General features: G+C 49.4%; 1 protein-coding gene across 1 annotated transcript in view; it reads left to right on the top strand.

Moving 5' to 3' along the window:
* Positions 1-12,015, top strand: part of XKR6 (XK related 6) — a gene marked incomplete at its 5' end in the record, with an annotated part of 163,783 nt that overhangs the window by 149,990 nt on the left and 1,778 nt on the right. The window contains one exon of the mRNA XM_081904017.1: positions 8,345-8,541. Within this exon, the coding sequence (XP_081760143.1) occupies positions 8,345-8,541 (197 nt within the window). The remainder of the gene's footprint in view (positions 1-8,344; positions 8,542-12,015) is intronic.

The raw sequence follows: 12,015 nt of genomic DNA, 5'->3' as shown, positions 1-12,015 counted from the left end.
AAAGCTTAATAATAATAATAATAATAATTTATTATTTATACCCCGCCCATTTGTCTGGGTGTCCCCAGCCACTCTGGGCAGCTTCCAACAGAATATTAAAATGCAATAGTCTATTAAACATTAAAAGCGTCCCTAAACAGGGCTGCCTTCAGATGTCTTCTAAAAGTATGGTAGTTGTTATTCTCTTTGACATCTGGTGGGAGGGCGTTCCACAGGGCGGGTGCCACTACCGAGAAGGCCCTCTGCCTAGTTCCCTGTGTAGATAAGTTTTTAATGTTTGGTGTTTCATGATGCTTTTATATTTTTGGGGGAAGCTGCCCAGAATGACAGGGGTAACCCAGTCATATGGGCAGGGTACAAAATGTTTAGTCATTTAGTCGTGGCCAGCTCTTCATGACCCCATGGACCAGAGCACACCAGGCACTAATGTCTTCCACTGCCTGCCGCAGTTTGGTCAGACTCATGCTGGTAGCTTCGAGAACACTGTCCCACCAGTGTTCGAGAACACTGCCCCATCCTCTGTCGCCCCCTTCTCCTTGTGCCCTCCATCTTTCCCAACATCAGGATCTTTTCCAGGGAGGCTTCTCTTCTCATGAGGTAGCCAAAGGATTGGAGCCTCAGCTTCAGGATCTGTCCTTCCAGTGAGCACTCAGGGCTGATTTCCTTCAGAATGGATAGGTCTGATCTTCTTGCAGTCCATGGGACTCTCAAGAATCTCCTCCAGCACCAGAATTCAAAACCATCAATTCTTCGGCGATCAGCCTTCTTTATGGTCCAGCTCTCACTTCTTCTCCTTCCTCTTCTTCTTCTCCTTCCTCTTCTTCTTCTCCTTCCTCTTCTTCTTCTCCTTCCTCTTCTTCTTCTTCTTCTTCTTCTTCTTCTTCGAGCCAGTGTGGTGTAGTGGTTAAGAGCGGTAGTCTCGTAATCTGGGGAACCGGGTTCGCGTCTCCGCTCCCCCACATGCAGCTGCTGGGTGACCTTGGGCTAGTCACACTTCTCTGAAGTCTCTCAGCCCCACTCACCTCACAGAGTGTTTGTTGTGGGGGAGGAAGGGAAAGGAGAATGTTAGCCACTTTGAGACTCCTTAAAGGGAGTGAAAGGTGGGATATCAAATCCAAACTCCTCCTCTTCTTCTTCTTCTTCTCCTTCTCCTTCTTCTTCTCCTTCTCCTTCTCCTTCTCCTTCTTCTTCTTCCTACTACTACTACTAGCCACAATGTCTATGCTCTGCCTCCATGCTCAAAGACAGTAATGTTTTTGAATACCAGTTGCTAGAAACAGCTAAAGGGGAGAGTGCTGTTGCATTTGGGTCCTGTAGAACAGGCTGCTGGACCAGAAGGACCATTGGCCTCATCCAGCAGATTCTTCTTATCTTCTTACATTATGTTCTTCAGGATTCTGGTCTCCTTTTCTCTTTTGCTCTGCCTCTTCTGCAAGCCTCCCCTACCTTCCGAAAACCCATGTCCCTGGCTGTGTTCGAGAGCTTCTGTAGCGTAGTTGCTAAGAGACTGATCATGTACAAGTTCCCCACAGCTCGCCTTGTAATTAGCTCAGTTTTCCCGAGCTTTCATGGAGAACTCCCAGTGAAACTTCTCTGGGGGAAAAAAAAGCTCAGAAGGATTGAGGCTGGGGGAACTGCTGTGTGTCTCCCGCCCATCCGCTTTCCTAGCCAAATGTACTTTTAGGAAGAGAGCTGCAAAACGGGTTGGCTGGTGACGTTAAAGACCTTGTAGGTTTCAGCAGTTAGGTCTGGCTACATCCATTGTCAGTGGGACAGAAGTTTAGCCCATTTCAATGACCCAAAAGGCACCAGAAGGTCTAGTTCCTGTGCATAAAAAGGTAAAGGGACCCCTGACCGCTAGGTCCAGTCACGGATGACTCTGGGGTTGCGGTGCTCATCTCGTTTTACCTGCCGAGGGAGCCAGTGTACAGCTTCTGGGTCATGTGGGCAGCATTACCAAGCCACTTCTGGTGAACCAGAGCATCCACAGAAACGCTGTTTACCTTCCCGCTAGAGTGGTACCTATTTATCTACTTTCACTTTGTGCTTTCGAACTGCTAGGTTGGCAGGAGCAGGGACCGAGCAATGGGAGCTCACGCCATTGCAGGGTTTCAAACCGCCGACCTTTTGATCGGCTGTCTCTTTTGGTTTCGCTCAGCTTTTCCATCATCCACATTGGTTTGCCATCGCTGCTTTCTGCCGGAGTGAGTTTCATAGTTTAACGAGATTTGCTGCATGGAGAAGGCCTTTCTTTGTCCTCCATCTTCCAACATGCTAAAAAGTGCTAGCCTCCAAAGTTCTCCAGCGACTCACTGCACGCCGAGAAAGACTTCTCAGAGAGAAGCTTAAGATCAGCCCCCTGCCCCTCCAAGTCCGTTGCTGCTCAAGCAACCATGGTGCTCTGATAGCCAGAGCCATCAGACCTGGCCAGCGGCTCTGCAAATATCATTATCTTTATCCAATTTGATTTATAGTTCAACTGTGCAACGAGAGGCCTGTGCGAATTTGCTCGGAGGTCATCAATCTGGCGTTCATTGCCTGGTTATTATAATGTAGCAAGCCTGTGGCTGCAGGGTCTTTGCACTACCAAACACTGAGCCCAAACTGGGGCAGGGTTATTGAACGGGGAGGTGGAGTGTGCTGACCCTCTGTGAAATGCACTCACACTTTTAGCAGGGGTTTGCGGCGCTTTGCAAAAGGTGGCCAAGCGTTTCTGAAACACCAGCAGGAATAGCATGCCACCCATACATGATGTTGGTGTTAAAGGGGCTTGAACCAGCTTCCTGTCTTTTGCCAGGACAGGTTTGTGGTTCTTGCAGAAGTGTGTGCAAAGCGCTGAATAACTCGGGCGCAGGATACCTTAAGGAGTGCTTAACCCAGTGCGTCCCATCCCTAAGATCGTCTAAGAGAAGCACTATTCGTGTTTCCCTATGAGCCAGAAGCACGACTCCTTTCCATGAGGAATCATGCCTTCCACGTTGTGGGCTCAGATCTGTGGAACTCCCTCCCACAGGACGCATTCCACATACCACGTAGTTAAAACTATGGAACATGCTTCCACCAATGGCAGAGGAAGGGGTGTGCGGTGGATGCATGCCGCCCTGGGTGTCATCACTGAGGTGGGTGACAAAATGACAAAAATATGAGTTTAAAAACCAAAATTGGGCTCATGAAACTTTTTAGTTCAGTCAACAAATGTAAGGAAATGCAGCTGGCACTGGGCACCGCACCACGGGGGCCGGCACTTACCATGGGATTTCCATGTACCCAAGCCACACATCTCTCCTGGGAGTGACATGGTGGCTTGGGTGCATGCAGGCTCCGCGCTGCCTGAAATGGAAGTGTGGGACTTGCGTCTGCCCTCTGCCTCTCCCTCAGCCACACTACAGCTGAGGGGGGCAGCGGAGAGGCTCCATGCAGTGTGTCCGGCCCCCATGGGCAGCTCGCCCACCCCCCCAGCTGCAGGACACATGCACCGCACTGTGCACCCGAACAGCTAGGTACACCACTGGCTTCCACAAGATATTGTGGTGGCCACCAGCTTAAAAAGGTAAAGGTAAAGGGACCCCTGGCCATTAGGTCCAGTTGTGGCCAACCCTGGGGTTGCGGCGCTCATCTCGCTTTATTGGCCGAGGGAGCCGGCGTACAGCTTCCGGGTCATGTGCCCAGCATGACGAAGCCGCTTCTGGCAAACCAGAGCAGCGCACGGAAACGCCGTTTACCTTCCCGCTGGAGCAGTACCTATTTATCTACTTGCACTTTGATGTGCTTTTGAATTGCTAGGTTGGCAGGAGCAGGAACCGAGCAACGGGAGCTCACCCTGTCGCGGGGATTCAAACCACCAACCTTCTGATCAGCAAGTCCTAGGGTCTGTGGTTTAACCCACAGCACCACCTGTATCCCGCGGTCACCTGCTTAGATGGCTTTAAAAGAGGATTGGGCAAATTCATGGCTTAGCAATGGCTACTAGCCACGGTGGCTCTGCTCTGCCTCCACCATTGGTGACCAGTACGTTTCTGAGCACAATTCAAAGTGTTGGTGCTGACCTTTAAAGCCCTAAATGGCCTCAGCCCAGTATACCTGAAGGAGCATCTCTACCCCTATCGTTCTGCGCTGACACTGAGATCCAGCGCTGAGGGCCTTCTGGTGGTTCCCTCCCTGTGAGAAGTGAGGTTACAGGGAACCAGGCAGAGGGCCTTCTCGGTGGTGGCACCGAACCTGTGGAACGCCCTCCCACCAGATGTCAAAGAGAAGAACAACTACCAGACATCTGAAGGCAGCCTTGTTTAGGGATGCTTTTAATGTTTAACAGACCACTGTATTTTAATACTTTGTTGGAAGCCGCCCAGAGTGGCTGGGGAAACCCAGACAGATGGGCGTGGTATAAATAAATTATTATTATTATTATTATTATTATTATTATTATTATTATTATTATTAAGCTGCAGCAATGCTTCTGAAGACCAGTTGCTGGAAACCACAGGAGGGGCGAGTTTCTCTTGTGCTCAAATCCTGATTGCAGGTTTCCCACAGGGATCTGTTTGGCAACTGCAAGAACAGGATGCTGGACTGCATGGGCCATTGGCCTCATCCAGTAGGCTCTTCTCTTCTGTATGGATATGTGGGTGAAACCACAAAAACAGCATTGCAACACAATGTCCCCTCTCCCTCTTCTCCTCTTGGTTTGCTCTCAGTGATGTCACAGAACCAAAATGATTGCCTGTGTGGCACAATGATGTCATCATGGTCACAGTATGTTCCCCGATTAACAGGGATGGAGCCGTTTAAAATGCCCTTTTCCGGTTTGGGTTGTGTTTTCTGAAGCGTGGAACGCGAACAGCGGCAGATGTGGGGGTTGGGGGAGGGCCATTGGCTGCGAACAAACACATGAAATGAATGCAGGAGTGGAAAGAAAGGTTTGGGGCTGCCAATTTGCAATCATTCCTTCCTTTCCCCCCACCAGCACAGCCACTACTCCATCGCGGCAACTTCCACAGCGAAAATCAAACCTCATGAAAATTCAGTGCAGCGTGAAAGCGGAATTTAAGAAAATGAGTTTTCACCCAAGCCACGGTCTCTCTCCATCTACATTTCTGAATGCCCTCTATGATTAGATCAGATCGCCACCTTGCGGAAAATCTGGGTCATTTCCTGTTTGTGAGGGAATGCTCCACAAACCAGCTCCCCCTCTCCCCAAAGCAAGTAGGCTTTGTTTTGCTGCAGCAGCAGCAGCAGCAGCGGCGGTTTTCAAAACATCAGGGATGTTTGGACACAATACCGAATATTCAGCATCAAGGCAGAGAAATATGGGGCACGCTTTGCATGCTCTGCACATTTCACCAATGAAAAAATAGTAGTGTAAGACGCTGCCCCATATTAAATGGAGGTCGAAAACCACCTTGGGTTTTTTGTGTGCCCTGTGAAAGGGCAGTGATTTTTATGAGGTCAGAAGAGATTTCTCTGAAATTTTCAGGATGTGCAGGGTTTCCTGTTTGGTTTAACTTTGCAAGGTACTTCAGGGGTCTTTCCCCATTTGTTTTTAAAACTTTCTTTTTTAAAAAAAGACATCATGTCTGCTTGCAAGAGCCCAAAGCTTCCTCTAGTCTCCTGGCTCAGCTGTACCCCCTAGAATACCCACATAAAATAGACTACATCCACTCTGGCCATTTGAAGCAGTCTCATATCATTTATGGGGACGCGGGTGGCGCTGTGGGTTAAACCACAGAGCCTAGGGCTTGCCGATCAGAAGGTTGGTGGTTCGAATCCCTGCGATGGGGTGAGCTCCCGTTGCTCAGTCCCTGCTCCTGCCAACCTAGCAGTTCCAAAGCATACCAGCGCAAGTAGATAAATAGGTACCGCTCCAGAGGGAAGGTAAACGGCGTTTCCGTGCACTGCTCTGGTTCGCCAGAAGCGGCTTAGTCATGCTGGCCACATGACCCGGAAGCTGTACGCCGGCTCCCTCGGCCAATAAAGCAAAATGAGTGCCGCAACCCCAGAGTCAGCCATGGCTGGACCTAATGGTCCCTTTACCTTTACCTTTTACATATCATTTTAAACAGTCAAACCTTCCCCCCCAAAAAGATCCTGGTCATTGTAGTCTGCGTGCAATATTAGGGGAAATCAGTTTGCAAAAAAATTGTATATGTCAGGTAGAAACACATGCAAACTTGTGTATATTAGGACGTATTTGCATTAAAAAAACCCACATCTTTTGCTGAATTTCTATGAGGACTTAAAAAAGTAAATGCAGAATTCTCAAACTGATGTGAATTGAAGCTTGGAAGAATGAGAAACTGAAACTTGTCCACCCCTTAACTTAAGGTGTAGATCCTAAATGAGTGAGAGGGAAGGAAACTCCATTAAATTGGCACGGATATACACTGAAATTAAATGCAATTTTGGAAACAGCAGAAGTAAAATTAAGAAAATTTCCCCCCCCCCACACACACACTCCAACACCCTCTTCCCTCTCATTGTGCCCTAGCATATAAGGTGAACAGTTATTCATTTATCAGGAAGACATGGAATTAGGCTGGTGCAGTATAGTGGTTAGAGTATCAGGCTAGGACCTGGGTGAGACCTGGGTTCAAATCCTCGCTCATTGGGTGACCTTGTGCCAGTCACAGCCTCTCAGCCTAACCTACCCCACAGGGTTGTTGTAGAAATTGAACGAGGAGGGGTGGACAATGTTTACCACCTTGAGCCCTTTGAGAAAAAGCTGGGGTAGAAATGCAATCCATACATACGTACTATTCCTCTTAATATTTCATATTAACAAAGATTCTGCATCTGAACCTTTAAGCCCACACATTTGCCTAACGTAGGGAACTGCAGGAACCCAGCTATTAAAAAATTTCCCTGCGCTTTTCGGAACCTTTCTTAAGGGCAGCCAATTCGATAGCTCCTGCCTGCTCATGTCTTCCCTGTATCCATCCCATCTTAGAGGCACCATAATTACTTCCCCGCAATCTCATATATTCGATCATTGTGATGGTAATAAGGAATACCACTGGGATGAGCTTTTGCATAGTTTCTACTGGCCCTAATGAAATTTAGCAAGTGGGTTAGGAACATAAGAAGTTGCCCCATTCCGAGGGCAGACATTGTTGTCTACTGTCTGGCAGAGGCGCTCCTGTTTCAAAAGTTGGACATAGTCTAACCACCATGTGAGCTTTGTGTGAGCACATCTGTATGAGGCTTATCAATAAATATGTATGGAAATAATCACATATGCAAACATAATTGATCGGTTGATCGATAACGAAAGCTCCTGCAATGACTTTAATCGAGCAATATCCCTAAAATGTAACTGTAGGAAGCAGGAAAGTGAAAGCTGAATTAATGGAAAAGAAGCTCTAGCTCTCTTTCATATTAGAACCAGTGAAGGCGGTGAAGGTCCTGTGTGAGTGTCTGGAGGTGGTTGGAGGATGGATGGTGGCTAACAGATTGAGGTTGAATCCTGACAAGACAGAAGTACTGTTTTTTGGGGACAGGAGGCGGGCGGGTGTGGAGGACTCCCTGGTCCTGAATGGGGTAACTGTGCCCCTGAAGGACCAGGTGCGCAGCCTGGAAGTCATTTTGGACTCACAGCTGTCCATGGACGCACAGGTCAATTCTGTGTCCAGGGCAGCTGTTTATGAGCTCCATCTGGTATGCAGGCTGAGACCCTATCTGCCCACAGACTGTCTCACCAGAGTAGTGCATGCTCTGGTTATCTCTCGCTTGGACTACTGCAATGCGCTTTACATGGGGCTACCTTTGAATGTGACCTGAAAACTACAACTAATCCAGAATGCGGCAGCTAGACTGGCAACTGGGAGCGGCTGCCGAGACCACAAAGCACCAGTCCTGAAAGACTTACATTGGCTCCCAGTATGTTTCCGAGCACAATTCAAAGTGTTGGTGCTGACCTTGAAAGCCCTAAACGGCCTTGGCCCAGTATACCTGAAGGAGCATCTCCACCCCCATCATTCAGCCTGGACACTGAGGTCCAGCTCTGAGGGCCTTCTGGCAGTTCCCTCCCTTTGAGAAGTGAGGTGACAGGGAAGCAGGCAGAGGGCCTTCTTTAGTGGTGGCGCCCGCCCTGTGGAACACCCTCCCACCATATGTCAAAGGAAGAACCAACTACCAGACTTTTAGGAGACATCTGAAGGCAGCCCTGTTTAGGAAAGCTTTTAATATCTGAAGGACTATTGTATTTTAATATTTTGCTGGAAGCTGCCCAGATTGGCTAGGGGAGACCCAGCCAAATGGGTGGGGTATAAATAATAAATGATGATGTCCTTTGATCTGATCTGGTCACGAGCTCACCTTCTCCCTCCCTTCTTTCTCCCCTTGTCTCCAGGTATATCCGAACCATGTACCTGGGGATTCAAAGCCAGAGGCAAAAGGAACACCAGCGGCGCTTTTACTGGGCTATGATGTACGAGTATGCAGACGTCAACATGTTGCGCCTCTTGGAGACTTTCCTCGAGAGCGCCCCACAATTGGTGCTACAGCTCTGCATAATGATCCAAAAGAACCGTGCAGAAACCTTACCATGTAAGTTGCCCTGGGTGGGGGGGAGACACTGTGTACGGGGAGGGGGGATACACCTCCATGTCGGCAGTGACTGCTCCCCTTGATCCATCGCCAGGCCCTAGAACACGGTAGCAAACAAAGCCCTGCCTTCTTTGTGGCAAAGCCTCTGCCCATTTCCGCTCGCTGTGTTTCCTGCGGGAGATGGGCCAATTGAGGGGCCAATTGAGGCACAAATGCCTTGCCCATTACCCTCTTTCAGTGTGGCTCTGGGCTCCAGTTTCCAAACCTTTCCAAGCCACTGTCCCCTCGGTTCCATAAACTCTTCCCCATTGCCCCTTATCCTGCCCTACTGAAAGCATTATTCAGATGAGCGGTTTTCACGACCCGCTGATAACACAATAAAATTCAAAACAGCGACAATGAATTGCACGTTGCTGCAAAACCCAGTTGAAACTTGATTTGTTTAATTACCGTATTTTTTGCTCTACAGGATGCACCCGACCATAGGACACACCTTGTTTTAGAGGGGGAGAACAAGAAAAAAAAAATCTCCGCCTCTCTGCCCCTTCCATTTCTCCTCCCACTTCGCTGAAGGGGCGCTGCGCAGAGAGGGAAAGCTATGCAGCGCCTCTCCAGCGATGCGAAGCCAGGAGAGCAAGAGGGATCAGTGCGCACCGACCCCTCTCGCTCTCCAGGCTTCAGCAAAAGCAACGCAAAGCCTCCGGAGCGCAGAGGGAGCGCTCCCTCTATACTTCGGAGGCTTCGCGTTGCTATCGCTGAAGCCAAGGAACCTGCATTCGCTCCATAAGATGCACGCACATTTCCCCTTAATTTTTGAAGGGGAAAAAGTGCATCTTATAGAGCGAAAAATACAGTACTTCAATGAGATTAATTGACTTGATCCAGCGATACCAGTTGTTCAAAGTCTGATATTCATTGGCAACTCCAGTGCTGCGGCCACCCCACGGCTGCCCCCTTGCCCCTAAGCACTGCCACCACCACCTGGCAGGTTGTGCTGGTCCCGGGGGGAAGGTTACTGCTACCGTAGTCAAGGTTCAGTCCTGAGTCACTAGCCTGGAAATAGTCCACAAGATGAGAGGCAAGGTCCGAAACAGGGAGCCGGGCGGGGACAGAAACACTTGAAGATCAGAAGCAGGAAGCCGGGCGGGGAACAGGAACGCTGGAAGGTCAGAAGCAGGAAGCCAGGCAGGGAACAGGAACACTGGAGGAACAGGACTGGATGCTGGCCGATACAGCTCTTCAATGATGACGTTGCTCCCGCAACCTGGGACCGGGCTGATTGGCCTTTATCTTCTCTGAGGCCAGGGGTGGTCCCGGCCCCCAGGAGCCCCGCCTCCCTTGGCCTTAAGGCGAGCACTCCTTCTGGGAGAAACCAGTTCCCTTCGCCTCTCTGCCCTAAGCCTCTGCAGTTCAGGAGAGGCTGAAGGGTTACTGGGCCCAGGGGGAGACTCACCTGCAGGCACTGAGTCCTCAACCACCTCTGGGGCCAGAATGGATTCACCTGGTGCTTGCTCCTAAGGATCCGGCCCAGGTGCAGGCTCCTCAGAATCGAGGCCTAGCCCCAGTTCAGCCGGCCCTGGAGACGGGGACTCCTGTGCCGGCTGGGATTCCTCCGGTTCAGCCTCTGAATCGGATTCCCAGGCCATCACACAGGTGATCCTAGTGCCCACTTTGGGAACCATGGCTCAGAAGCGTACTCAAGACTTGGAAAACCACAGCCAATGTAACCGACGGCAATGATACCGTTACAGAAGGGAGGAGATTATACTGTAGCTAAATTTGATGGGAGTGCAGTGGATGGTGGTCCATTAGAGCGAAAGGGTCACTGGCCCACCAATTTCCATCTGTCCTCAGCTAGCTCCCACCTGCCTGCCTTCTTACAACTATTCCAGGGGTTGGCACTGCCCGCTGGCATAGTCTCAATGCTGCCCTTGTAGAAATCAGCAGGAAGAAGATGCCCATCCTTGGCTCTCTGCCTCCTCTCGCTGCCTTCCAATCTTTGCATTACTCTCTTCACATTTTGCAATAGTATCATTATCGAATTAATTCTGTTGGTGCTAGCCAGCAACAGACCAAAATTTGTGTGCATGCACACATACACCGCTCTTTCACACGCAAGCCATAAATCACACTCACATCTGTGAGAAGCCAGAGATTGTGTTCCTCTATAGCTCAGTCGGTAGAGGACGGGACTCTTAATCTCAGGGTCACGGGTTGGAGCCTCATGTTGGGGGTAATTTTTACTGATGAAGATTGAAGGAGCAATGCTCTTTAGGGGCTGTCCCTCGTGAGTCTGCCAGGGGGGTCTAGTGGGAACCTGTTCTTCCACCATTCAATGCTAGAGGGCCTATCTTTGCTTGCAGAAGGTCCCAGGTTCAATCCTGGACATGTCCAGTTTAAAAGGGTCAAGTAACAGGGACGCAGGTGGCCCTGTGGGTTAAACCACAGAGCCTAGGACTTCCCGATCAGAAGGTCGGCGGTTCGAATCCCCATGGCAGGGTGAGCTCCTGTTGCTCTGTCCCAGCTCCCGCCAACCTAGCAGTTTGAAAGCACACCAGTGCAAGTAGATAAATAGGTACAGCTGTGGTGGGAAGGTAAACGGCGTTTCTGTGTGCTCTGGTTTCCGTCAGTGTCCTGTTGTGCCAGAAGCAGTTTAGTCCTGCTGGCCACATGACCCGGAAAGCTCTATGTGGACAAACACCGGCTCCCTCGACCTGAAAGCAAGATGAGCGCCGCAACCACATAGTCGCCTTTGACTGGACTTAAGCGTCTGGGGTCCTTTACCTATAGAAGTCCAATGAGCCATATTCAGACCACAAGCTCTTATATCCCAGCCAAGCTTTTTACTCATGAACTCCTAGAAGGTGAGCTGTCATGTCGACGAGTCTGCAGCGGAAAGACCTGGCAAGCGAGATGCAGCTCATAGGCTTCACCTGTTCATGGGCAGTTATAATTAACTTGGTCCCTTCTGATTTCACAATACCAGGATCCGTTTTTAAAATCATTGTTATTCTTTCATTAGCAAACAAAACTAGCACAGTTTTCCAACAGTTCAAAGACAGCCGAGAGCAACTGAGCATGGTCAGGTGTAAAGATAAGAAGATAAAAGATATATATGAATAAGTATTAAAAGAAACTTGCGCAAAAGAGACAATATGACATTTTTCTAAGATAAGACATGAGCACATCAAAAACTCATATAATCACAAAGTGGCAGATGAAATTCCGATGGAATTTGCTATCCATGTGATTGAGTTGTTAAATAAGCTTAAACAACAGCAACAGTCCAATGGGTCTACGTCCCCTCTTGAGAGCCCAAAGTTAGTGGGTTAGTTTCTCCAAGGTGGCTATAAATAAGGCTTTCTTAAACCAGTTCACAACAGAGTACAGTGATACCTTGGTACTCGAACTGCTTGGTTCCCAAACAAATCAGCTCCCGAATGCCGCAAACCCGCAAGTGAGTGTTCCAGTTTG

This window comes from Podarcis melisellensis (genome assembly GCF_964234715.1).
Source record: "Podarcis melisellensis genome assembly, chromosome: 3".
Taxonomy (NCBI): domain Eukaryota; kingdom Metazoa; phylum Chordata; class Lepidosauria; order Squamata; family Lacertidae; genus Podarcis; species Podarcis melisellensis.
This window is presented reverse-complemented; position numbering and strand designations above follow the sequence as displayed.